General features: G+C 61.6%; 4 protein-coding genes across 5 annotated transcripts; 3 read left to right on the top strand and 1 right to left on the bottom strand.

Annotated features, from left to right (window-relative positions):
• Positions 1 to 1,055: 1,055 nt before the first annotated feature.
• Positions 1,056 to 2,783, top strand: GPR152 (G protein-coupled receptor 152). The gene is made up of 2 exons (XM_070426458.1): positions 1,056 to 2,291; positions 2,604 to 2,783. The coding sequence occupies exons 1-2, from the start codon at positions 1,056 to 1,058 to the stop codon at positions 2,781 to 2,783; spliced, it is 1,416 nt and encodes a 471-aa protein (XP_070282559.1).
• A 4,838-nt stretch (positions 2,784 to 7,621) lies between these two features.
• CORO1B (coronin 1B) lies at positions 7,622 to 13,136 on the top strand. Its single transcript, XM_070427644.1, has 11 exons — positions 7,622 to 7,710; positions 8,397 to 8,599; positions 8,972 to 9,094; positions 9,200 to 9,329; positions 9,487 to 9,668; positions 9,756 to 9,875; positions 10,592 to 10,696; positions 10,772 to 10,917; positions 11,353 to 11,410; positions 12,214 to 12,489; positions 12,650 to 13,136. The coding sequence occupies exons 2-11, from the start codon at positions 8,399 to 8,401 to the stop codon at positions 12,773 to 12,775; spliced, it is 1,467 nt and encodes a 488-aa protein (XP_070283745.1). The 5' UTR covers positions 7,622 to 7,710; positions 8,397 to 8,398; the 3' UTR covers positions 12,776 to 13,136.
• Positions 13,137 to 13,228: 92 nt separating this feature from the next.
• PTPRCAP (protein tyrosine phosphatase receptor type C associated protein) lies at positions 13,229 to 15,515 on the top strand. The gene is made up of 2 exons (XM_070427648.1): positions 13,229 to 13,576; positions 14,676 to 15,515. Exons 1-2 carry the CDS (start codon positions 13,574 to 13,576, stop codon positions 15,288 to 15,290), a joined length of 618 nt encoding a protein of 205 aa, XP_070283749.1. The 5' UTR covers positions 13,229 to 13,573; the 3' UTR covers positions 15,291 to 15,515.
• A 104-nt stretch (positions 15,516 to 15,619) lies between these two features.
• Positions 15,620 to 21,950, bottom strand: RPS6KB2 (ribosomal protein S6 kinase B2). 2 transcript variants are annotated; one of them, XM_070427646.1, is made up of 15 exons: positions 21,749 to 21,950; positions 21,369 to 21,409; positions 21,157 to 21,277; positions 20,825 to 20,893; positions 19,375 to 19,522; positions 18,229 to 18,286; positions 18,029 to 18,129; positions 17,835 to 17,925; positions 17,661 to 17,751; positions 17,439 to 17,546; positions 16,828 to 16,890; positions 16,649 to 16,726; positions 16,452 to 16,556; positions 16,243 to 16,355; positions 15,620 to 16,016 (listed from the first exon to the last, which is right to left on the bottom strand). In XM_070427646.1, the coding sequence occupies exons 1-15, from the start codon at positions 21,830 to 21,832 to the stop codon at positions 15,830 to 15,832; spliced, it is 1,458 nt and encodes a 485-aa protein (XP_070283747.1). In that variant the 5' UTR covers positions 21,833 to 21,950; the 3' UTR covers positions 15,620 to 15,829. The 2 variants fall into 2 exon arrangements, with proteins under 2 accessions (XP_070283747.1, XP_070283746.1); XM_070427645.1 differs by having other exon boundaries at positions 16,452 to 16,559; positions 21,749 to 21,948.
• Positions 21,951 to 22,143: the final 193 nt, after the last annotated feature.

Genomic DNA, 22,143 nt, shown 5'->3' with positions numbered 1-22,143 from the left:
CGGCAGGGGCTGGAGCCTGCAGAGTGGGGTCTGCCAAGCAAAAGCCCTGGGTGGGCTGCCGTGGGGAGGCCACTGGGCTAAAGGCCAAATGTCAGGCGCCATGGGCCACAGGCGGGTCCAGCGTTTCAGTGGCCTCTGCTTCATCCCCTGACTCCACGCTGTTGTCAGGGCTTTTTGTCCTCAGAGGGAAACTCGCTCCACCAGCGAGGGAAGTGGGGGTGGCAGCCACCTCGTTCTCATCACACTCTGAGCCCCCTTCTCTGCTCAGTAGCCTCAGAGGAGAAATGGGGCCCCCTTCTGCCTGAGCTGGGGAGAGGGTCGCAGCGGGCTGGAGGATGACGAAGAGGCTCGAGAAGGCCCCCAGGACGGCCTTCCTGGCCCCAGGCCACTGGGGTCGGGAGCTGCAGACCTCACCTGAGGTCAGAGTTGTGCTGGATGGGGGAGGGGCTCAGCCCCAGACTTTGTCATCCTTGAATTCCTGTGTACCCAGGGGACCTGAGCCCTTCCTTTTTGGAATCTTAAACACTTGAACCCCAGGATACCAGACAAAAAGGGGCCTGCAGTGATCTGACCAAGTGGTTTTCAAACTGTGTTCCCTGGGGCCCTACGGGTACTCTCCCTTCCTTTAATCTGAGTACTCCCTTTTAGTTCATAGGAGTTCCACTAGAAAGTTTACTTAAAGAAAAGATTCACCAGCTTTAAAAATATGTTATCAAGCCTCTGGTTCAGTCCACTTGGACACAATGGGATTCCGAGTGGCAGAATGGTCATGTCTGAGTTCAAGTCCCGGTGTCTCCCTTCCTACCTCTGACCTTGGGCAAGTCACTGAGCCTCTGAATTTTCCTCTCATCACCTGCAAAATGGATTTCGTGAGGACCAAGTGAGGTAATCTATTAAAGTCCCTGGCATAGGGTAACGACCCGAAAGGTGATGAGGATGCTCAGAGGGGGACAGTGACTGCCTGGAGATGCACAGCACGTTCTCATACCGTCATTCATGCTTCATTGATTTACCAGGCACCCACTCTGTGTCCAGCAGTACACTGGGGACTTCAGATGGATACTGCTATGGAAGCCAACCTGGGGGTCTCTGGCCACGGGCCCCGCACGGAGCTCGATGATGAGGATTACTACCCTCAGGGTGGCTGGGATACGGTCTTCCTGGTGGCCCTGCTGCTCCTGGGGCTGCCGGCCAATGCACTCATGGCGTGGCTGGCTGGCTCGCAGGCCCGGCAGGGGGCAGGCACGCGGCTGGCCCTGCTCCTGCTCAGCCTGGCTCTCTCTGACTTCTTGTTCCTGGCGGCAGCAGCCTTCCAGATCATGGAGATCCAGCACGGAGGGCACTGGCCGCTGGGGACGGCGGCCTGCCGCTTCTACTACTTCCTGTGGGGTGTGTCCTATTCCTCTGGCCTCTTCCTGCTGGCAGCCCTCAGCCTGGACCGCTGCCTGCTGGCGCTCTGCCCACGCTGGTACCCGGGGCACCGCCCAGTCCGCCTGCCCCTCTGGGTCTGCTCCGGGGTCTGGGTGCTGGCCACCCTCTTCAGTGTGCCCTGGCTGGTCTTCCCGGAGGCGGTCATCTGGTGGTATGACCTGGTCATCTGCCTGGACTTCTGGGACAGCGAGGAGCTGCCGCTACGCATGCTGGAGATCCTGGGGGGCTTCCTGCCTTTCCTCCTGCTGCTCATCTGCCACGTGCTCACCCAGGCTGCTGCCTGCAGGACCTGCTGCCGCCGCCAGCCAAGACCCCCGGCCTGCCGTGGCTTTGCCCGTGTGGCCAAGACCATTTTGTCAGCCTACGTGGTCCTGCGGCTGCCTTACCAGCTGGCACAGCTGCTGTATCTGGCCTTCCTGTGGGACATCTACCCGGGCTACCTGCTGTGGGAGGTGCTGGTCTACTCCGACTACCTGATCCTGCTCAACAGCTGTCTCAGCCCCTTCCTCTGCCTCCTGGCCAGCGCCGACCTGCGGGCCCTGCTGCGCGCGGTGCTCTCCTCCTTCGCGGCCGCGCTCTGCGAGGAGCGGCCAGGCAGCTTCACGCCGGCCGAGCCACAGACCCAAGTGGACTTTGGGGGGCAGACTCTGCCAGAACCAACTGCTGAGGCCCAGCCACAGGCGAATCCCCTGGTCCAGCCACAGGCAAACCTCACAGCCCAGCCACAGGCGAATCCCACAGCCCAGCCACGGTTGAATTCTAGGGCCCAGCCAGAGGCAGATTCTGGGGCCCAGCCTCAGCTGAACCCCACGGCCCAGCCAGACGCAGATTCTGGGGCCCAGCCTCAGCTGAACCCCACGGCCCAGCCAGACGCAGATTCTGGGGCCCAGCCTCAGCTGAACCCCACGGCCCAGCCAGACGCAGATTCTGGGGCCCAGCCTCAGCTGAACCCCACGGCCCAGCCAGACGCAGATTCTGGGGCCCAGCCTCAGCTGAACCCCACGGCCCAGCCAGACGCAGATTCTGGGGCCCAGCCTCAGCTGAACCCCACGGCCCAGACAGATGCAGATTCTGGGACCCAGCCTCAGCTGAACCCCACGGCCCAGAAACAGGTGTACCATAAGGCCCAGCCCCAGTTGGACTCTGTGGCCCAGACAGAGGTGAGCCCTGAGGCCCAGACCCCTGGACCTGCTGCCAGCTCAGCCCCCAGCCCTTGTGATGAAGCCTCCTTCACCCCATCCAAGGACCCCACCCCAGAGGCCTCTGAGAATCCGGCCATGCCTGCTGCCTCTGAGGGCGAAAACCCCAGCAGTGCCTCCCCAGAGGAGGTTCCCGGTGCAGGACCCACGTGAGGGTCCAGGAAAGCCCAGTCCTGCCAGGGCAGCCGGAGGAAGACGGAGGGACCAGCCAGTCAGAGAGGAGGGGTGTCGCGGAGGAAGTCGTCATGGAAACCCCCCCAGGTCCCTTGGGCCTGCAGGAGGACTTGGGGGAAGTGAGAATGAAGTGGCCAAAAGTCCCAGACAGTTTGTTGTGAGCGTCGTGTCCCTGTCTGGGTCCCACCGAGCTCTTTCATGCCCCCCCGCCCCTCCCCCCCCTACACACACACACAGTGGCCCAACAGCCCTCAAATTGTCACAGCTGATGTGTCCTGCTGGGCTCTACCCTCCAACACCCCCAGGCCCACTGACAGTTTATCCTCAGAGGTGCAGGAGAAAGACAGCAGGGTGGACTTCCCAGGGCTTGATCCGACTCCCTTCATGCCTTGCCTCCCACCCCTTCTCCCGGGCCCATCCTCTACCCTGAGCATGAGGACACCAAAGGAGAAAGTCCCTGTAGAGGAGGGAGGCATGCAGGAGCCCAGAGCTGTGAGGCCGGGCCGGGATTCCTTCAGCAAGGTGACAGGAGCAGAGGCGAGAGCAGCCAAGTCTGGATTCGCATGCGGCTCTGGGTGACGCAATAGGCTGCTTCACCCCTGAGCTCCGGCCTCATCTGCTATTGTGAGCACTAAGTGAGAAAGTGTGAGAGGCACCTAGCAAGAGCCTGTGCACATAGTAGGTGCTCAGTGAACAGATAGCCTTCCTTCCCTGGCATCCAGGGATGTCCCTGCAGGGGCTGGGCATGGAGGGGAGGAGGTGACACCTGGCCTGAGCACCTGGGATCTTGTGAGCGTGGGGCCCGGTCAGCTGTGCCCATGACATTTCTGGGCTGCAGACATCGAGGTGGCCTCAGAGAGCATGGGCCGCCTCTGTGCCTTGGGCAGCTCCAGGGGACTTCACGGTCCGCTCCATTTAAGGTTTCAAGTAGTTTCCACGTGCCCGGCAGGTACAGAGTGCCCTGGGCCTGCCTCCAGCTGAGCTCCTCCTAAGCCTCAGCCCAGGGGCAGAGATGAGAGCTCTGGGAACGGTGGCTTCGGAAAGGGCAGAGGTCACACTACATCTCTGGGGCAGAGCCAACCAACCTCTTCCCTCTCAAGCTGCAAACACTGCAAAAATAAAACTAGGAAGTGCTGAAGGTCTATTTTCTGACCTCCACCCCACTTCCCTTTCACACCCCATTCTCCGCTGGCACCCACGCCACCCAGCTTTCTCTCAACCCCCCGTGTTCCAAAACCATGCTCTCTGTATCCTTTTCACACATATACCCTATCCTTTCCCATTAGCTCAGCATTGTGATCTTTAGCAGCTGAGCAATACCATTACCAACAGATGTAAACAACAATGACATTCAATGTGCTACCCTTCCCAGGCCTGCTTACATCTTAAAAAGGCAACTGCTGTGCAGGCAGATCTGGGTTCTGGTTCCTAGCTTGCTCTTCACCTCAGTTTTCTCCTCTGTAAAATGGGGTGATAGCATGCTCCTTGCAAGGTTGGCTGTTATGATCATTCACTGTGCCCGGATGGAGGCACTCTGGGTGGTGGTGACACTAGCAGCATCACCATAGCATTTCCTGGTGATGGAATTGTGGACACTGAGGCCGGTGGGAGAGAGATTTCCAGACAGGCACAAACTTGTCGAGTTCATTCATTCAGCAAGTATTTTTAAAAAAAATATTTTTGTTGATTTCAGAGAGGAAGGGAGCGAGATAGATAGAAACATCAATGATGAGAGAGAATCATTGATCAGCTGCCTCCTGCATGCCCCCAACTGGGGACTGAGCCCAGGCATGAGGCCTGACCTCCTGCTTCACAGGTCAAAGCTCAACCACTGAGCCATGCCGGCCCGGCCCATTCAGCAAATATTGATTGGGCACTTGCTAGGTGCCTTTCCAGCCAGCCTTCCGTTTTGGAGACACATGGGTGGGTTTAAGGGCATGGCCTCTGGTGCCCTTCAGGGGCTGTTTGAATCCTGGTTTCACTCTCAGAGTGCCCCCCGCCTCCACCCAGGGGCACTGCGTGGACATGCTCTGTAAATTGGGGGTCATAATAATGATAATGATGAATCCCTACGAAATGCTTGGATCCTTGCATGGCACAGAACGAGTGCTCAATATTTGTGAGCCATTCATTTGATTATACCAGTGAGCACCCCCAGGCCTCATCCAGGCCTGGGACCAGCACTGACGCACTGGGCCAGAGCCCACGTGGCAGAATCCTGCCCACCAGGCATGGTTCCTCCACCACACCGCCTCCTCCTCCAGGCTTTCACACTCTCTCACCTCCTTAAAGTGCACATTCCCTGAGGAAAAGGCCCCCTTGGGGCACTCCGCAGTGCCCTATTCCCTTCTCCCAGTTACATGTGCCAAGGCCTCGTCAACAGGGCAGGCAGATCAGGGATGAAAACCTCAGTGCCAGCCACCTGCCTTCAACTCTGGTCCACAGTCCAAACCCCACCTCTTGGCGACTGGGCCAGCCCCACCTCCAAGGTCCCCAAGGGGAATCCCACCCATAAGGGATGATTGCTATCCAGGAGAAAGAGGAGGGCCATGAAGGGTTTTGAGGACTAAAGAGGAGTTCTCTTGGTGGCCCGGGGAAGGGTTTTGTGTTGGAGGAGACATGCTCAGCCCCTGCATTCCACAGCCCCTCCCTCTGCCCCCTGCATATCCCATGGGGATGGGTTCCTGTTACCCTCTGGGCGACTCATCCCTTCCCCAGATAAGGGACACCTTCCCTCTGCCTCATGGGGGCCAGACATTGATTCTGAGAGTTGTGAACACGAACATTTCTCAATTCGACATTCAGGGCTGCTGTTCATTTATTCACTCAGCGTCCATTAATGGAACACAGACTGTGTGCTAGGTCTTCTTGTTCTAAGTACTAGAATACAGTGGGAAACGAGTCAAAGTACTGTCCTTAGTTTGCTGACATCCTAGTGGGCAAGGCAGACAGACAACAAATACACAAATCCTATATAATAAAAGGGCAATATGCAAACTGACCCTAAAGTGGAACGACCAGAATGACCGCAGGACCAGTCACACTGACCACCTCTCGGTCCCTTTCCCAGGCTGGCAGGCCCCGATTGCCTAATGGCGAATGAGGAGCCAGGGGTGGGTGGCGGGAGATGTGGGCTGTGCCAGGTCAAGGCCCCCTGGGGTGGGGCTGGCAAGCGGGTGGGAACAACCAACCTCTCAGTCCCTTCCCCTGGCCGTCAGGCACCGATTACCCGATGGCGAAAGGGGAACCGGGGGTGGGTGGTGGCAGGGGGTGGGGCTGGCTGTGGGCAGCCGGGGAAGATGGCCCTGATTGCAGGCCAGGCCTAGGGACCGTACCCACGCACGAATTTCGTGCGCTGGGCCTCTAGTGATTATATAACATCAGGCCGTGATTAAGAATGATTCAGGGGGAACAAGTAATGGGATCATAATGATAATGATTAATCCCTACAATTGATCAAGCGGGAGTCCGAGGAGCCGGAGAGTGATGGGTGAGGAGGGCAGTCAGGGAAGGCCCCTGGAGGAAGTGAGGGTGCAGCTTTTTCAAGATCTGAGGGAAGAGTCTTCAGATGGGGGAGCAGGATGTGCCACGGTCCTGAGGTAGGAAGGTCTATGTTTCTGGGACAGGAGGTCAGGGTCACTAGGCCACATGCAGGGGAAGGACAGTAGTAGGCAATAAGGGGTGGTTGGCAGGGGTCAGACAGGCAGGGTGGGGTAGGGTAGCAGCCACTGTAGATGTTATCTGGTTGGGGTTTTAGACATAATAGAGAGGGAGGCTTTGTGGCTGCCTCCCCTCTTCTAAGCCACCTGCATTCCTGTCTGGGCTGGAGGGGTTGGCCTGCCCATGATTTATGGGGCAGTAGGGACAGCAGGGACTTTGGAGCCAAACAGATCAGGCCTGAGTCCCAGGGGGTGACCTGGGCAGGCAGCTCTCCTCCCTGAGCTGTTTCCTCAATGGGGTGTGGTGAGGGCATGAGGAGGGCTCAGCCCCAGCCCACATGCGACACACAGGGGCTTCGTAGGGGCCTAGAAAGGCTCCGTCTGACTTCTGCTCCCCCCTCCCCCCTGCACCCCACTCTTTCTGAGAAAGGGACCTTGCCCATCACCCCTTGGTCACCCAGGGCGACAGATGCTCAGAGAAGGAATGAGGGGAAGTGGGTGGAGGGGGCAGAGTGCCTGTGAGACCTACAGGAGCAACCAAGCCCCCTTGTCCCAGGGGCGGGCTACAGGGAGGGAGAGGTCCGTGGACTGACCTCCAGGTCCGCGTGGGAGACGGTTGGGGAAAGACAGGAAGGTGTGAGGAATGGGAGGGCGGAGGGAGGCCCAGCAAGACCCAGGGTGTTCACCGGGGAGAATGAGTTCGGGGCCTTCCACTCGCTCCTTAAAACACTTCCGTTTTATTTGCATCGCTAACCAAGAGCGGTTACTTCTGTAACTTAGAGGCATGGCTGTCCCCGTAGATAACGGACTTGGGGGGGGGGTGGCCCGGGGGACCCTGAAGCACGCATTGGGGTGGGAGGTGGGAGGTGGGGAGGGGCAGGCCTCCATCCACTCCTGGAAGGGCCCCTCGGGCACCCATCCCTCCACCCCGGAGCGACTGGGGGTCTGCGGGGCGGGGCTCCCAGGCCCGCCCAGGCCCCGCCCCCTGCCCCGCCCCCCGCGCCCCCGCGCCCCGGCCTCCAGGCCCCGCCCCCTGCCCCGCCCCCCGCGCCCCCGCGCCCCGGCCTCCAGGCACCCTCGCAGCCTCCTGCCCCGCCCCCCGCGCGTGACCCGCGCCCCGCCCCGCGCCCCGCCCCGCCCCGCCCCGCGCCCCTCTCCTCTGTCACTTCCTGATTCCCGCTTCCTGCTTCCCAGAGGCTGGGATCCGGAGCCGCCCGAGGCCGGTGCCGCAGTCCCCGGCGCCCCCGGTGAGCGCGGAGGCCGGGGCTGGGGGCGCAGGCGGGGGGCGGCGGAGCGGCGGGGGCGGGGCCGCGGGGGGCGCGGGTGGGAGGTCGCGAGTCCGAGGCGCCCTTCCCCTCCGCGGAGCCCCACCCTCCGTCCCCGCTCCCCTGGGCCACCCAGCCCCTCCGCTCCCGCCCGGGGTCCCTGGCAGTCGGGCCCCCGGTTGACCTCGGCCCCGCTCCGCGGCGGCTCAGGGATGCTCTGCGGCTGCCCGACCCGCGCCCCGTCCTGCCAGGCCCCCCGCGCCGGCCGGGGGCTCCCTGCGCATTCCTGCGGGCCCCGCACACCCCCCGGGACTCGGCCCCCCCCGCCCGCCCCCCTCCTCACCAGCTCCCGCATCCCGGGCGAAGGAGCCTGCGGGGAGTTGCCTGGGACCCACGGAGGGAGCAGCTGAGCGCGCTCCGGCTTTGGCCCTCCGCCCCCTGCTCCCCCGCACGCACCGGAGCCAGGAGGGGCCCCAGGGAAGGGGCCTCCGGGGCTCAGCAGTGCCCTCTGCCCCGGGGGCAGGCAACCGGGGTCTGCACCTGTGGCCCCGTCCTGTAGGGGAAACCGAGCCAGGCGGGTGGTGATGACCAGGCCCCAGCGGCATCCCCCTGGGAGGCGGGGGGCTGTTGCGCTGGGCGGCAGCTGACCAGGCCTCTGCACCCCGCAGACATGTCCTTCCGAAAGGTGGTTCGGCAGAGCAAATTCCGGCATGTGTTCGGGCAGCCGGTCAAGAATGACCAGTGTTATGAAGACATTCGCGTGTCCCGCGTCACCTGGGACAGCACCTTCTGCGCCGTCAACCCCAAGTTCCTGGCGGTGATTGTGGAGGCCAGCGGTGGGGGCGCCTTCCTGGTGCTCCCCCTAAGCAAGGTGGGCCCCCCCATCCCCCCAGGGCTGGGGAAGGACTGGAGGTGGATTGGCCCCTCCCACCAGACCCATGTCCACATCCCATATCTTGCCCATCCCCGCACTGCCGGGAAGGTGTCATAATCCACATTTTTTCCCAGAAGGAGAAAGTCTTTTATGGCTCCTGAGTCAGGGTCAGAGGCAACCATTTCCTGCTCACCTGGTGGTGCCCGTGAGGCCGAGGTGGGCCAGGAGGAGCAGTCACATCTGGGCCACCTGTGGGCCAGGCCTGGTGCACCTTTCCTGCTCCCTGGAGGGGAAGGCTGAGGCTCTGGGCGGGATGGAGCTTGGGCGCCTTGAGCCCCCCCTGACGGTCCGGTCCCCTCATGCCCGCAGACGGGCCGCATTGACAAGGCCTACCCGACCGTGTGTGGGCACACGGGACCTGTCCTGGACATTGACTGGTGCCCTCACAACGACGAAGTCATTGCCAGTGGCTCCGAGGACTGCACGGTCATGGTGAGGCGTGGGGCTGTGGTGGGCCCAGGGTCCCAGGGGTGGTTCGAGGCTGCTGGAGGTGTGGCCAAGCGCAGGCCGTAGCTGGCAGCCTCACCCCTCCCACAGGTGTGGCAGATCCCGGAGAACGGGCTGGTCTCGCCGCTGACAGAGCCGGTGGTGGTGCTGGAGGGGCACACCAAGCGAGTGGGCATCGTTACCTGGCACCCGACGGCCCGCAACGTGCTGCTCAGCGCAGGTCTGCACCACCCCGCCCCCGCCCTCGCCCACCTCCTCCTGCACCGCTCGAACCTCCCACACCTCCTCCCAGGCCCACCTGAGAGATGAGAAAGCGGAGGCCCCCGGTAGGGTGCTCAAAGCGGGCCTGGGAGGCTGACGTCCCCCCCACCTGGCAGGCTGTGACAATGTGGTGCTCATCTGGAACGTGGGCACGGCGGAGGAGCTGTACCGCCTGGACAGCCTGCACCCCGACCTCATCTACAATGTCAGCTGGAACCACAATGGCAGCCTGTTCTGCTCCGCGTGCAAGGACAAGAGCGTGCGCATCATCGACCCCCGCCGGGGCACCTTGGTGGCGGTACGTGGTCCCGGAGGGCGAGGGGAGCAGTGAACAGGCCGAGGGGCTCTATTCAGGCGTCGCACTGACCACCATGACCCCCACCAGGAGCGGGAGAAGGCCCACGAAGGGGCTCGGCCCATGCGGGCCATCTTTCTGGCTGACGGCAAGGTGTTCACCACAGGCTTCAGCCGCATGAGCGAGCGGCAGCTGGCGCTCTGGGACCCGGTGAGTGGCCCTGGCTGGCCTGAGGTGGCCCGAGGTGGCAGGCTCGAGACATGGCGCCGTCCCCCCACCCCACCCCACCCCGGGCGAGGAGTGCGGGAGTCACCCTGGAGAGACCGGTGGTTTCCAGGTTCTCAGCCCAGCACCTGAGGCTCTCAGGACCCGGAGCCCTGCCAGCCTCTCCTGTTCCTGCCGCCTGCTCTCCGGCCTCCCCTGTGCCTCCAGCTACCTCCGAGTCTCTGTCCACATTGTTCTTACCAACTGGAGGGTCTTTCCCTCCTTTGCTTGCCTGCTCCTACCCAGCTGCCCTTTGAGACCCAGTGCAGAGGCCCCTCCTCCAGGAAGCCTCCCCGCCCTTCCCCTGAAGTGCTCTGTCCACAGCTGTACTTCTGGATCCTGATCTCCAGGGGCCCCTGAGACAGGCTGGTGCTTCCTGGCACCCGCCACTCCCACGTGGTGGGGATTGTCAGCACTTGCTCAGTGGCCTGGGAGTAGTCTGAAGGCCTGGCGTAGGCCAGGGAAGTGGGACCCTGGGAGCCGAGGGGAGCCAGGAGGGCTTGGTGGGGCACACTATGTAGGCGAAGGCTGAGAGGTGGGAGAGAACCCACCGGCCTGGGATGGGAGGCTGGCTGGGGCCGTCCCGATGGAGCGTTGGGACATCGAGGGGAGAGGGGAGTGTGGCCTGGCCTGGCCTGACTGCACCCTCCCCCACATGCCAGGCAAACCTCGAAGAACCCATGGCGCTGCAGGAGCTGGACTCAAGCAACGGGGCCCTGCTGCCCTTCTATGACCCTGACACCAGTGTGGTCTACGTGTGCGGCAAGGTGAGGCTGGGCAGGCCTGGTGGACGGGGAAGAGGGATGCCCGAGCACTGAGACCTGGTCCCGCCCACCCCACAGGGCGACTCCAGCATCCGGTACTTTGAGATCACAGACGAGTCCCCCTACATCCATTTCCTGAACACGTTCACCAGCAAAGAGCCCCAGAGGGGCATGGGCAGCATGCCCAAGCGGGGCCTGGAGGTCAGCAAGTGCGAGATCGCCCGGTAAGAGGGACCATCTAGGCCAGGGGTGGGCAAACTTTTTGACTCGAGGGCCACAATGGGTTCTTAAACTGGACCGGAGGGCCGGAACAAAAGCATGGATGGAGTGTTTGTGTGAACTAATATAAATTCAAAGTAAACATCATTACATAAAAGGGCAGGGTCTTTTTTTTTTTTTTTTTAGTTTTATTCATTTCAAACGGGCCGGATCCGGCCCGAGGGCCGTAGTTTGCCCACGGCTGATCTAGGCAGCTGGCTTTGGGGTGGGGGGGTGGCCCAGGGGCAGGGTTGAGAGGTCAAATTATAGAAGACTGCTTAGGAGGCCCCGGGGGTAGGGGTCAGTCTTAGAGGGGCTCGGTGAGGACTGGGAGTGGGGAGTAGAGGGAGCCAGGACAGCTGGTAGGGGTTCCATGGCTCCTCCCTCCCTCCCTTTTCCAGGTTCTATAAACTGCATGAGCGCAAGTGTGAGCCCATTGTCATGACTGTGCCAAGAAAGGTGAGGCCACCCAGTTCCCCTGTCCTACCCGACAGTGTGTGGGCACCCACTCCCTTCTCCAGCAGACAGGCCATGTGGGGTGAGGCCTGTGAATGAGACATGGCTGGGTGTGGGTGCAGTCAGTGGGCTGGACAAACACCAGGGTGTCCCCAGGTGTTGGGCTGTCCTGGGCAGGGGACAAGCCGAGATAAGGGTGAGAGCCAAGGTCCTGCTCTGGATGAACCACAGGCGACAGCCAGGAGGGCTTCTCAGCGGAGGCCGGCTGGCAGTGTGGCTGGGGCAGGGCCCTCCAGTGGTGGGCAGTCGGCCAAGCACAGGGCACAGAGCTGGGAATGGAGAGGGGCAGGGAGTCTGGCTGCAGCGGAGGCCCCATGAGGCTGGGGCTCAGATGCCCAGCCAAGAGCTTTGGACGGGTTTCCTCCTTCTCCAGCCAGCATTTGCTGAGTGACCATTCAGTGCCAGGCACGTCCCAGGGAGCCGAGCTGTGAACCAGACTGACAGGGCTGTCCCAGGCGCTCACAGTCCCTGGGCACAGCCATGACGCCCGGAATCCCACCAAGCCCTGCTTAGGAAGGTTGGGGAAGGCTTCAGAAGGAGCAGTTGGTGGTGACCAGAAGGGAAGTAAAGGGACAGACTGAGCTTAGACAGGTGGTGACTCGGGGCCAGGCCACTGGGGAATGGGTTGACAGGGTGCAGGCCTGGAGGCCAGGAGAGTGATGAGGAGGTGGCCACCTAGAGTCCAGACAAAAGGACGCTGATGGTGGGCCCCCAGCTGATCCCGACCTCCCTCACCCCCTGCCCAGTCGGACCTCTTCCAGGATGATCTGTACCCTGACACGGCAGGGCCCGAGGCGGCCCTGGAGGCGGAGGAGTGGGTGAGCGGGCGGGACGCAGACCCCATCCTCATCTCCCTGCGGGAGGCCTACGTGCCCAGCAAGCATCGGGACCTGAAGGTCAGCCGGCGCAACGTGTTATCTGACAGCCGGCCTGCCGTGGCCCCTGGCTCCACTCGCCTGGGGGCCTCCACACCTGCAGCCTCCAATACAACCGCCCCCAGCAGCAGCCTCGCCGGAGCTGGGGTACGTGCTGGTGGTCTGGGTGGTGTTGGGAAGCCCCGGTGTGCTGTGTGTGCCTGAACCATTTGCTGTTTCTCCCTGAGCCTCAGGCCCCTCCCTGCCTGGTAGTTGATTTAGGGAGGGCTACAGCTCTGTGACCCCTGACCCCCCCATATCCCTGCAGGAGGCTGGTAAGCTGGAGGAGGTGATGCAGGAGCTGCGGGCTCTCAGAGCACTGGTCAAGGAGCAAGGGGAGCGGATTGGCCGCCTGGAGGAGCAGCTGGGCCGCATGGAGAATGGGGACGCATAGGACCACAGGCCACAGGCCCAATGGATGCCATTCCCACCTCACCTCCTCCTCCTCCTCTACCCCCTCCTCACTCAGCCTCTGCTATCAGGTCACACTGCTGGCTGGCTGTCCCCTGTCCCCTGCCCCCTGCTGAGGGCCTCTGGGGCAGGTTCAAGGGCCAGTCCACACCCTGACCCATCCTGTGGCCCAGGATGGAGCTGCCTGGCTTTTGTCATTGTTACTGTGGAGGGTTTTTGTACCAACACAAGCTTATATTCTGAGGGACCATCTCCCCACTCCTGCCCATTTCCCGCTCCCTCCTTGGAGGAGTAGGAGGGATGGGCTCTATATTTTCATTCCAAATAAAATTCTCTTTCTAAAAGCCAGGTTTGCCATTCTGCTGCAGGTGGGGCTGGGAAAAGAAAAGGGGACAGTTGAGGCCGCAGGAATCATCAACTTGAGAAAGATCTGGGGGTCATGAGCATCCCCCACCGTCAGCTTCCCTGAATTCTTCCCTGAAGACTGAGGCAAAAGACGCGTGGGAACCTTTAGGGCCATATCCTGCTGAGCTGGCTGCCCACTTCCTCTTCTTGGAGGCTGGTCACAGGCTCCACACAGCCTGGCCCAGCGAGAGGCCTGTGAGGGTCAGGGTGGTCCCAAGAGGCTCAAGGGGCCTATGGCAGAGAGGGCTGGGTGGGGTATCGTGGGCAGGAAGCGGAAGCGTCAACCCCTATCTGCACTTGAGCGCAAGAGCTCACTTCTCACTCGGTACTGTTGGAGCTAGAGGTGGGCACCCAGCGCTGAGAAGCCCGCGGACCCATGGTGAGCGTTGGAGCCCGCTGGGTCCTTGGGTGGGGGTGACAGGAGGTCAGAGGGAGTTAAGGAAGGATTCCCTCTATGGGGCTAAAAGCAACCCGTCCCGGCAGAGGACAGAACAGAGAGCCACGACAGGTGTGGGGCAGAAGCTGGGCCTTTCTCTCCCTTCACCTCAGAGCTGGGCCTCCCTGGGACTCGGGTTGTGACACAGACCTGCTTAAAGACCCCCGGAGAGACCCTCCCCTGCTCTGCTGGTGAGCCTGCCTGGGAGGGAGTCTTGCTTGTACCTCTGCACCCCTCCCCCAACACCCCCACCTGCCTTGTTCCAACCGCAGGCTTCCTCTGGCAGCTGCACCCGCCTCCCCCAGCCTCTGAGGCCCCCAGGGACAGAGTTAAACTGAACGGAAATGCTGCAGCTGGGGCAGTGGCAGAGCTGGGGGAAGAGGAGTCTCAGGGACCCCCTTCCCGGGACCTGGCCAAGTGGACAGTGGACAGTTGCCTTGGGACTGGTTCCTCCATCCCAGGCCTCGGGAAAAGCCAGCCCCAACACCAACCTTGCAGGCTCCCTCCGTCCCCACCCTGCCCGCCCTGGCAGTGTTTGACAGTCAACCATTTATCGAGCACCTACTATGTGCCAGGAATTTTTTAGGTGCTGGAGCCAGAAAGATCCCTGTCTTCCTGCAGTTAGTTCTGGTGGGGGGAAGATAAACCTAATAAACAAGCAGCATTCCTATTGGGCTAGGAGTGGGGGGTGGGTAGTGGAGCTGGGCTGGGCTGCAGGGATGAGGTCAGGGTGGTGATCCAGGTCAGGCTAGGCCTCACTGAGGTTCTCAGAGCTAAGGTGAGAGGCGAGCCATGTGGCTGGCAGGAAGGGGAGGAGGGACGGGACCTTCCCGGCAGAGTCCTCCCCCTGAGCCCCCACAGCAGCAGGCTTAGAAGGTGCAGTGGGAGGGAGGTGGACAGGTCTCAGGGCAAGAACCTTGTTGACAAGCAAAGACTTGGGCTTTTCTGCTCAACGGTCCCCATTTTGCCCAAAAGGCAACCCAGGACCCAGTCACCCATCCTGCCCGTGGCCTGGGGATGAGCCCTGCCTGTCTCCCCACAGGACCGGCCCTGTGCCCTCGGGCTTGGGACGCTGCTGGCCCTGCCAGGGGTCCTGGGCTCCGGCGGCAGTGCCAAGGACACGGTGGGCTCCAGCTCTGTCACTGTGGTCCTGCTGCTGCTGCTGCTCCTCCTGCTCGTCACTGCCCTGGCCCTGGCCTGGCTCCGCCTCAGCCGAGACTCTGGAGGCTACTACCACCCAGCCCGCCTGGGGGCTGCGCTGTGGGGCCACACCCGCCGCCTGCTCTGGGCCAGCCCGCCAGGCCGCTGGCTCCGGGCCCGGACGGAGCTGGAGTCACCAGATGAGGACCCCGAGCGGCAGGAGGATGAGCAGGACGAGGAAGACTACAGCTTCAATGGTGGTCCCCAGAAGGCCGAGCCCCAGGAAGAGGAGCAGTGGTGTGGAGAGCAGCACAGCCCACAGCCCGCACAGGAAGCACGCGACGGTGACATCGGCGACACTGAAGGGGGCCTGAGCCTCGGCTCCAAGGAGCTGCAAGGCTCAGCAGGCAGCTCTGAGGCCCTGCTGAGCGACCTGCACGCCTTTGCTGGCAGCGCCGCCTGGGACGACAGTGCTGGGGCAGCTGGGGGCAAGGGCCTCCATGTCACCGCCCTGTAGGGGCCAGCCCTGGGGCCACATCCTGTCACTGCGCCTCTGCTTCCCCAGCTGCCATGACGGGAGTCTGCCTGCCCTGGACCCCACTGTCACGTCCACAGGGAGAGCCTCAGACTGTCAGCCCCTCAGTCTTGTCCCCGAGGCCATGCATCTCTGCCCCCTCCGGGAAGGGCACTCATTCCCTGGGGCACTGAGCAGCCCTCTGAAATAAAACCCTCCAGCCCTGTGCTTCTGTGGTCCTGTAGTGACCCTTTTGCCCGAGCAGAAGCTCCTCTGGCACGACCTTGCCCACTCCTGCCCCCAGACGGCCAAAGAAAGAGCCAGATCGGTGCCATAATCTGATCCTTTATTCTGCGAGCACACAGCTCAGCGGCGGGAGGCCCTCCCCCGCAGCCAGCCCCCGCTCATGATTCAGTGGCATGGCCACTCCCAACAGAGACACGCTCTCACACACACTCACTCCTGTACCCCAACGTCCCCTGCGGTCCTTCTTGGCCTGCAGGGAGGAGCCTCAGCAGCTGGCTTCATCCCTGCCCATCCTCCTAGTGCCCAGGGTGCCCACGGCCCCTCTTGGACTTCTTTTTCCCTGAGGGGGGTCGGATGGGGAGGGGGACAGTGCTCGAGGGTGGTGGTGGCGGTGCTGGCAGGAGAGGAGGTAGAGGGGGCTCCATGGGCTCTGCTGGGCCGGGGCTGGGCCGGAACCCCTCAAAGGGTGAGAACTTCAGGGGGCTGCAGGGGAAACCAAGGCAGAGTCAGGGCAGGAGGGCCGACTTCCCCACCTGCCTGGGAACATAGGCTGTGAGGGCAAGTGCCCACCAGGCAGCCCCGAGGTGGATGGGAACTGAGGCTAATGCCGGTTAAGAGCCTCAGCCAGGGCCGCCCTGGGCTTGACAGCAGAGCCACAGCTCAAACCGGCCTCCTGGCGCAGCCCTAGGCTCCCCTCTGCTCCGAGTACCTGATGGGGGTCCGGGGGCTGCTGTTGAGGCGCCTGGGGGAGCGCCGCTTGGGCTGGAAGGAGAAGCCCTCCTTGATGCTGTCCAGGACGGAGGGCGCCACGTACGTGAAGCCCTGGGGGCAGAGGCAGGGCAGGCGATGCTCAGCAGCCACTGCTCCTCAGCCAATCCCGCCCGTGTCCCCAGAACCTGCAGGCCGCCCAGGCCATACCAGGAAGGCCTGGTTGGCGCTCTCACTGAGGGCCGTGTCGTCCGGACTGTCCACTGGTGTCTGCCGCGTGAAGTGGGTGTCAAACTGGCTCACGTCCTCTTCTGACTGCTGTGGGCAGACCGGAGTGGGGAGGGATCAAGGGGCGTCCAAAATGGGGGTCCTCCACCCACCCGTGGGCCCATGGGACCACCACTCACCAGACAGGGCCTGAAAGGGGGGTCCACACGGCGGGCCAGGAGATCATCCCAATTAATGTGCCGGAAAAAGGGGTGCCTCTGTGGGTAGAGCGCCCCCAAACATGCCAACAGTTCACCCCCCCTTGGCTCCCTCAGTAACTCTGCCCTCCAGCACCCCCCTATGGTGGTTCCAGGCCCACCTGTACATCAGCAGCGTCCCCTGGGCCACCCCCGATCCGTTGGCTGGGATTCCGCTTCAGAAACTAAAGGACAGGACAGAGGGTGAGGGTCTGGGACAGAGGTGGTGCTCGGGGGTCCCCGTGTTCCCAGGAGCTGGCTGGGGAGCGGATGGGGGGTGGAGAGGAGGGAGAAGTGGGAGGAGAAGGCCTCTGGAGTGTGGTCTCTACCTACTGATGCTCAGACTTCCAAGGTTTGGTCCAATGTCCCCTTCTCTACGAAGCCTTTACAAAGGCCCGTGGCTGCTGGCATCACCCCTGGGTGCTTTAGTGGGGACCCAACTCCAAATCTGCATGAGGGCCTGCCGTGCCCTGGCTGCCTTTTCAGTGGAAGAGTGGCCAGCTCACCACGAACGCTTTGCAAGTTAGGACCAGGGCCTTGGGGTCGGCAGGTGCTCTGCGTCAGAGCTAAGCCCCAAGCTCAATGCCTGGAACTGCAAAGTGGGGCTCCTCCATCCCAGGGGCCCCCCGCACAGGCTGGAGTGCTCTGGCGCCCCACAACCCAGAGGCACTCAGGAACCCAGGCAGGGCCTGGGAAATGAGCTGGGCTGGACTAGGGGCAGGAGGGAGCCCACCTTTTTGACGAGGTCCCGGGCATCCGGGGTGAGGTAAGGGGGCAGCGTCAGCTTCCCTTTGATGATCTTGTCCATGGTTTTCTTCCGATTCTCTGCCGTGAAGGGTGGCTGAGGGGAGGAGGGTGAGAGGAGCCTTGTGGGCCTCCCTCCGGGCCCTGCCCTGCCCGGGAGAGGGACCTCCTCCTGCCCTCACTCCGGCCCTCCCCAGGAGGCTGGACTTGCCGATCCAGTGAGCATGTCGTACATCAGGGCGCCCAGGCTCCACCAGTCCACCGCCCGGTTGTGGCCGCTGCGCACCAGAATCTCAGGGGCCCTGGAAGTCGGGTAGAATCATCAGCTGCGCCAGGCCCTTCCTGGCTGTCCTCCAGACCCTGGGCCTCGCCAGCTGCCCCTTACATGTACTCAATGGTGCCACAGAAGGTGTGGGTGACGACACCCTCATGAATGGACTCCTTGCAGAGTCCGAAGTCCGTCAGTTTGATGTGGCCTGAGGAGGAGTGTTGGAGGAGTGGTCAGGGCCCAGGCCACCCCACGGGCTCCTCAGCCCTCCCCGCAGGTTCTGCCCAGTAGATACGACTGCGCGTGCGCACCCTGGCTGCTCAGCATGATGTTCTCGGGTTTGAGGTCCCGGTAGATGATGCCGTGGGAGTGGAGGTGGCCCAGGGCCAGTGTGATCTCTGCCAGGTAGAAACTGCAGAGACGGGACAGGGAGAGGGCAAGAGTGACGTGGGGAAGGCAGGCCCTCGGCATCCCTGGAGCCCCCGGGAGAGAGGTGGGAAGTAGCACCCACCAGGCCGTGTCTTCCAGGAAGATGCCCTCTCGCTCCAAGTGTGTGAAGAGCTCGCCACCTGCGACACAAACACGTCAGCAGCCGTGTGCTGGGACCCCGCTCCTTTGTTCTCCGAGTCTTGGTTTCCTCTTGGGGGAGTGGGGCTCATGATTCCCGCCCTACCTGCCTCACAGAGCTGCCGTGGGGGTTCAATTCAATTCAGCAAACATCTACCGACGCCTACTCGGTGCCTGGCCCTGTGCTGGGTGAAGCTGGGGACAGAGATAAAGAGACCCAGCCATTGCCCTCAGGATGCTCAGTCTAACGGGAGAAGACATGCCAGACGGAGGCGGCAGCTCTGAGAGCTTAACCCCAAACACCTCACAGAGGAGACAAGGGAGGACAGAATTAATCCCAAGGTGAGGGGACAGGAAGGCCTGGCAGCAGTGGGACTTAAAGGGGATGCTGAGATGGCGCTCAGGACTGGAGCTCACAGGGCTTGTTGGTGCAGATGGGGTAGGGGGAAAAGCAGGCCTGGACCGCTCCATGGCGAACAGGAGGCCCCCAGGAGAGGCCAGGCCAAGGCGGTTAGGCTGTATCCGGGCAGTTACAGGGAGCCATGAATTCTGAGGAGTGTTGGGAACAATGCCAGGCTCTGAGGCGACGACCTGGGAGTTAATGGAGGAGACACTCGGAGAGGCTGAGCCGGAGTTAGGACAGCTGTGCCCTCCCCCTGCCCCTGGAAGAGTGCAGAGGATGGAGCCATGGCAGAGAATGACCTAACTGGCTCTGGGACCTGACTGGACGCAGGTAGATGATGCCTGGGGAGTGGAGGTGGCCCAGGAAGAAGGAACAGGACACGAGGGGACAGTGGAAATGGATAAAACAGCCCTCTAGACTTCTAAACAAACTCCCACATTCCCATCCACCCCCAACACAGGCGAGGGACACAATAGGCATCAGATAGATGTTTGCTGAATGAACGAACAGATGAATGAATGAACGAATGAACGAATGAACGAATAAAGGTATGGACAGAGACTGACAGATGGGTGTGGGGGCCCCCTAGCTGTTCTACACACATCTCTCCAGGCTTCCCTCAGACCCCCAGACCTTCCTGTGCTGGTTCCTTGGCCCTGCCCATGCCCTCGCCGGGCCCCCCCATACCACTGAGGCACTCGAGGATGAGGTAGAGCTTGCCACCAGTCTGGAAGGCATAGGCCAGCTCCACAATGAAGGGGTGCTTCACTGACTCCAGAATGTTTCGTTCAGCCCGGGTGTGCGCTGTGTCCTTGGCGTTGCGCACAATCTTGGCCTGGAGAGGCAGGGATCGGTTAGAAGGTGGGTCCCGGGGGCTCCTTCCGTCCCTCCAGCCATTATCCTCCAGCCACCCTCTCTCAACCTCTAGCAGTTTTCACAACCTCAGCACTACCGACGCCTTGGGCAGGGAGTTCCTTGGTGTGGGGGGCTGCCTCGTGCACGGCAGGATATTTAGCAGCGTCCCTGGTCTCTACCCACTGGGTACCATTAGCACCCTCTCTAGTCACAATTCCAAAATGTATCCAGGCATTGCCAAGCGTCCCTTGGGGGGCAAGGCTGCCCATGCTCGAGAATTACTGCCAAAACAATACCCAGTCATGAGCCACATACTGACATTTCAGTCAACAACAAAGCACATCTATGACGTTGGTCCCACAAAGTATAATGAAGCTAAACATTTCTGTCTCCTAGTGATGAGGTAAAGTCCTAACGCAACCCATTTCTCGAATGTTTGTGGTGATGCTGGTGTAAGCAGACCCACTGTGCTGCCAATTATATAAAAGTATAGCACTGCCTGGCTGGTTTGGCTTGTTGGCTAGAGCACCGACCCGAGGACTGAAGGGTCGTGGGTTCAATTCCCAGTCAGGGGAATTGTGCCGTGGTTGCAGGCTCAATTCCTGGACCTGGCTGGGGCATGTACGGAAGGCTACCAATCTATGCATCTCTCACATCGATGTTTCTCTCTCTCTCTCTCCCTCTTTCACTCTGTCTAAAAATCAAAGGAGAAATACCCTCTGGTGAGGATTTAAAAAAATATGGTACCCACAATTATGTAGAGTACATATTTGCAAACAATAAATGATTATGTTACTGACTCATGTATGTGCTGTACTATACTTTTTCTCTCTATTTTAGAGTGTGCTCTTTCTACTTATAAATACAACAGTCTGCCCTGCTTCACCGCAGTGGCCCCATACATCTTGTTTACAGCATCTTTGGATTGCATCACTTTCTCGTGTTTGATCTAATCTTGTGCTGTTTTGTGCAGTAATGTGCTGGACAGGCTGGTAGCCCAGGAGCAGCAGGCTCTGCCCTATTGTCTGGTGTGCAGGAGGTGAGAGCATCTAGGTTATGTAAGTGCACACTGTGATGTTCGGAAACAATGAGATTGCCTAACAATGCATTGCTCAGAGTGTATGCCCTCATTAAGTGGGGCATGACTGTGATCACAATTGACAACAGACCAGCAAAGGCCCAAGAACAGGGCTGTCTCCTCCATCACATTCCCTGCCATCTCCCCAAAACCTGGTGTAGCACGTTGGGAATGGCAGATGTGTTGGCTGGACGAATAACTCACCTTCCTCAGGACCTTCATGGCATATATTTTGCCCAAGTTGGTGCCCTGCACCTTTCGCACCTGGAACACCTGTGGGGCAGGGAAGACAGGATCAACTTCCCTCTCTACACCCGATCTTCAGAAGGTGCCACCCCACCCTGAAGCACTGGGACCTCGATGCTGATGCCACCTAAGGGTGGGGCAGTAAAGATTTCAAGTCCGATTCTAAAAGGATTTGCCCTTCCACCCTTTACGTTTCTGCCTCTGGGTTCTGTGGGAGGCTCCGGGTTGACAAGCCTCGTTTGTTGGAAGCCCTGGCGGTGAAGCCTGTGAGGAAGGAGGGGGGCCAGTACCTTGCCATAGCCCCCCTTGCCCAGCACACGCAGCAGCTCAAAGCAGTGGGGCCCAATGCGCTCGGGGCCGGGGTTCACACTGGTCTCCGTCAGCTCCACCTCCTCATAGTGCCCCGCGGGCCTGTGGACACAGGAGGGCGAAGGGGGCAAGGCTCCCTCCTCCCCAGGTTCCCTTCCCCACTCCCGCCTCCCCCCGCACGACCCTCACTCACTCCAGGGCAGCCGTCCTCAAGTCGGCGAGGGGACACGCGTCCTGTGGGGAACCCAGGGGTCAGAGGCCAGGGAGGTGCAGGATCGCTCCCGCACGAACTGGGCTGCTCGGCCCAGGAGAGGAAGGGGCGGGAATGGGAGTTGGCAGGTGACGGGCAGGACTGGGAGGAGAGGACGAGAGCAGAAAAGGAAGGATCGGGGGTAGGGCCTGGAAGGCAGGTCGGGGTGGCAGTGGGGAAGGAGCTGAATAGGGGCCGGGATCTGAGAAAGATCGGGGTCTGCAGGAGCGAGGTCCACTCTGATGGGGGGCGCCGAGGCGATCCCAACGGCTGGGTGATGGGATCGGCTCTGGGATCCAGCCGCGCCCGGGAGGACCACTCACCGCGGGGCTGAACTCTGGCTCGCCCTCGCCCTCGCCCTCGCTGCCTTCCTCCGTCTCCAGGTCCAGGTCAAATACGGCCGCCATGGCGGCGCCAGCCCCGCGGGACCCTCGGCGCGTACCAGCGGCTCGGTGACTGACAGCCCGGGCCGGGCCTCAACGTCATCTCTCCGCGACGTCGACGGCGGCCGGCCGCGCGCGCCGATGACGTAACACATCTCCCTCCCGGGAGCCGGCCGCTTGGCCCTAGCGAGGAGGAAAGATGGCGTCCGCCGCAAGGCCTCTCGGGAGTTGTAGTTCCAGATTACCAGGACGCCCAAACCGGCGGCACCCTCTGTCGAAACCTTCAGTCTTCCCAGCACAGCTCTCCGGGAGAGGCACCGGCCCGGGGCGGCCTG

Source organism: Myotis yumanensis, unplaced genomic scaffold (assembly GCF_028538775.1).
Source record: "Myotis yumanensis isolate MYYU_CA2020_CCGP unplaced genomic scaffold, mMyoYum1.0.hap1 SCAF_10, whole genome shotgun sequence".
NCBI classification, from domain to species: Eukaryota; Metazoa; Chordata; class Mammalia; order Chiroptera; family Vespertilionidae; genus Myotis; species Myotis yumanensis.
Note: the sequence above shows the minus strand (reverse complement) of the source record. Positions and strands in the feature narration are given on the sequence as shown.

Excerpts from the sequence above, each read along its gene's own strand:
- GPR152 (XM_070426458.1), top strand. The coding sequence starts at position 1,056 with ATGGATACTGCTATGGAAGCCAACCTGGGGGTCTCTGGCCACGGGCCC. Across the intron at positions 2,292-2,603 it reads AGCCTCAGCTGAACCCCACG|GCCCAGACCCCTGGACCTGC; the intron begins GCCCAGCCAGAC and ends GTGAGCCCTGAG.
- CORO1B (XM_070427644.1), top strand. The coding sequence starts at position 8,399 with ATGTCCTTCCGAAAGGTGGTTCGGCAGAGCAAATTCCGGCATGTGTTC. Across the intron at positions 9,330-9,486 it reads CAACGTGCTGCTCAGCGCAG|GCTGTGACAATGTGGTGCTC; the intron begins GTCTGCACCACC and ends CCCACCTGGCAG. Across the intron at positions 9,669-9,755 it reads GCCGGGGCACCTTGGTGGCG|GAGCGGGAGAAGGCCCACGA; the intron begins GTACGTGGTCCC and ends GACCCCCACCAG.
- RPS6KB2 (XM_070427645.1), bottom strand. The coding sequence starts at position 21,832 with ATGGCGGCCGTATTTGACCTGGACCTGGAGACGGAGGAAGGCAGCGAG. Across the intron at positions 21,410-21,748 it reads AGCCAGAGTTCAGCCCCGCG|GACGCGTGTCCCCTCGCCGA; the intron begins GTGAGTGGTCCT and ends GGTTCCCCACAG. Across the intron at positions 16,560-16,648 it reads CCCCTTTCAGGCCCTGTCTG|CAGTCAGAAGAGGACGTGAG; the intron begins GTGAGTGGTGGT and ends GTCTGCCCACAG.